The sequence below is a fragment of the Tamandua tetradactyla genome, chromosome 8 (assembly GCF_023851605.1).
Source record: "Tamandua tetradactyla isolate mTamTet1 chromosome 8, mTamTet1.pri, whole genome shotgun sequence".
Classification (NCBI taxonomy): domain Eukaryota; kingdom Metazoa; phylum Chordata; class Mammalia; order Pilosa; family Myrmecophagidae; genus Tamandua; species Tamandua tetradactyla.
Genome location: NC_135334.1, coordinates 80,378,054 through 80,380,628, shown reverse-complemented (window position 1 = coordinate 80,380,628; position 2,575 = coordinate 80,378,054). Strand labels below are relative to the sequence as shown.

Sequence of the window (2,575 nt, the reverse complement as noted above, 5' to 3'; positions counted from 1 at the left end):
ACTATCGTCTTCAGAGGAATACGCCATTGACAGACCAGGGGAGGTTTGGTCATGAAGCATATCCGGGGATTCCTCCTAGGCCTCTGCTAGTAAGCATTCTAGAGTAGGGAAAAACAGACTGGAAATTAAATTGTAAAAAATATGAAAAAAGAGAAAGAGGAATCTTTTCAAGGGTGGAAGCTAAGAGATGGACATCAATAGTACAAATTTGAATCCTGATTAATAAAATACCTAAGATGCTCCAGTATTTTATAATCAAACAAATATGTGTTTCGTTTCTTGGTGCTCCCTATACACAGGAATCAACATCCATGGGAGAAGAAAACCAAACCTCTGTGACTGAATTTGTCTTCCTGGGCCTTTCACAGGACCCGCAGACACAAGAGCTCCTCTTTGTCCTCTTCCTGGTCATCTACCTGCTCACCGTGCTGGGAAACCTGCTCATCATTGTGCTTATTCACACAGACTCCAGGCTGCACACACCCATGTACTTTTTCCTGAGAAACTTGTCCTTTGCCGATCTCAGCTTTTCCACAACCACAGTGCCCCAGGTGCTCGTCCACTTCCTGGTGAAGAAGAAAACCATTTCCTTTGTTGGCTGTTCAATGCAGATAGTAGTTTTAGTTCTGGTCGGGTGTGCCGAGTGTGCACTGCTGGCGGTGATGTCCTATGACCGGTACGTGGCTGTCTGCAAGCCCCTGCACTACTCCACCATCATGACACACTGGGTGTGTGTGCAGCTGGCCCTAGGATCCTGGGCCAGTGGGGCATTTGTGTCACTAGTGGACAATACATTTATTTTACATCTCCCATACCAGGGAAAGAATCTAATTAATCATTATTTTTGCGAACCTCCTGCCCTCCTGAAGCTGGCTTCAGCAGACACCTACAATGCTGAGATGGCTGTCTTTGCGATGGGTGTGGTCATCATCCTGTGTCCTTTTGCCCTCATCCTGGTCTCCTACGGGAACATCATGTACACCGTGATCCGGATGCAGTCAGGGGAGGGGAGACTCAAGGTCTTCTCTACCTGCGGTTCCCACCTCACTGTTGTTGTTCTCTTCTATGGCTCAGGAATATTTGCCTACATGAGACCAAACTCTAAGATCATGAATGAAAAGGATAAGATGTTCTCTGTGTTCTACTCAACAGTGACACCTATGCTGAACCCCATCATTTATAGTCTGAGGAACAAGGATGTCACGGGGGCTCTCAGGAGAATAACTGCAAAATAGTCTTGTGACAGGTGGTGTCTTTGACTACGGTGATGACAATTTAGGGCTGCGTGGGGAAGTGATTTTTCTAGGAAATTTTTCCTATTCTCATCACATCCCTAGCTGTTTTGTCCTCTTTCTCCTGTCTTTCCATGATTCTTCTCAGAAAAATTCAGCACATCATTATCCAAAGTAAGGCAACTTGATGTACAGGAAAGAAGTTAGATAGGATGGAAGGAAGGGGATAGACAGAAGAAAGATAGAAATGGGGAAAAAGAGAGAAAGAAAGGAAGGGAGGGAGGGAAGAAGGAAGGGAGGAAGGAAGGAAATAAGGAAGGAAGGAAGGGTGAGAGAGAGAAAAAGAGAGAGAGAGAGAGAGAGAGAGAGAGAGAGAGAAAGGGGACATAGAGAGAAAACAGAGGAGGCAGAGAGAGCGGTAGGGAAAGAGCAAGGAAGAAAGGAAGAGTGATGGAACACAGCGCCATACTCTCCAAGCCCATACAAGCTAATAAGGGCACTAAAACAAGTAGACAACTCAAGTTCAAAAACAAAGAAACAAACAAACAAAAACTATCATAAATATGGAACTACCTTAAAGGCAAATGGACTTGTTTCTTTCATATTGAATGGATTCACCAAATATCTTTGGAAAACTTCTTATATTACAGAGACATATCTAAGAGCTTGGTATACAGATGAAAAAAATGTTATCATGGTGTTATATTTCTAATACGATATTAAATTTACATTTAATCACTTCAAAAATTTAAAGCAGAGCATATTTAAGGGATAACAAATGGTAAAATCTTTCAGAGCATGTTTAATATTAGAAAGTGAGATTTAAGAATGAAAAGTAAGATCAAACGTGTGGATTGAGAAATATCTTGAATTATTTGCTGAAGACTTGGTAAAGTAAGAAATTACAAAAATGCTGAAGACTGGGAATTTATAGGAGGGTGATCAAACATGAGCATGAGGTTTGGAATAGTAGTTTTCAGGCAATGCTTTATCTTTGGTAGGTTTTCCTGCTTCATAATGTCAACCATAGTTTTGTATAACATGAACTTCAATGATACCTGGATACTTTGTTCAAAATGATACTTCTCATTACAAGTTGTGGTGGGACTCTTAAACCCAGTTAATCTCTATGTGTAAGCCGCAGGAGATTTGTGGGCACACTAGAAAATATATGCTACTTAGGCAATAGGATGCTTTCTATACAAATGTTTGGTGGAATCATTTACTTAATGTCGACTTCTTTATTAGAATGCAAAGCCATAGTGTCAGAACTGTCACTGCTTTGTTGATCTCTATATTACTGCTTGCGGAAAAGTGTCTAGTCATTGCTGATGTTTCATAAA

The 2,575-nt window shown here is 41.3% G+C and overlaps 1 protein-coding gene across 1 annotated transcript; it reads left to right on the top strand.

Annotated features, from left to right (window-relative positions):
- The first annotated feature begins 305 nt into the window (after positions 1–305).
- LOC143643627 (olfactory receptor 2D3-like) lies at positions 306–1,263 on the top strand. Its single transcript, XM_077112233.1, has one exon. It carries the CDS (start codon positions 312–314, stop codon positions 1,233–1,235), a length of 924 nt encoding a protein of 307 aa, XP_076968348.1. The 5' UTR covers positions 306–311; the 3' UTR covers positions 1,236–1,263.
- The last annotated feature ends 1,312 nt before the right edge of the window (positions 1,264–2,575 follow it).

Coding starts and splice junctions, on each gene's coding strand:
- LOC143643627 (XM_077112233.1), top strand. CDS start 312: ATGGGAGAAGAAAACCAAACCTCTGTGACTGAATTTGTCTTCCTGGGC.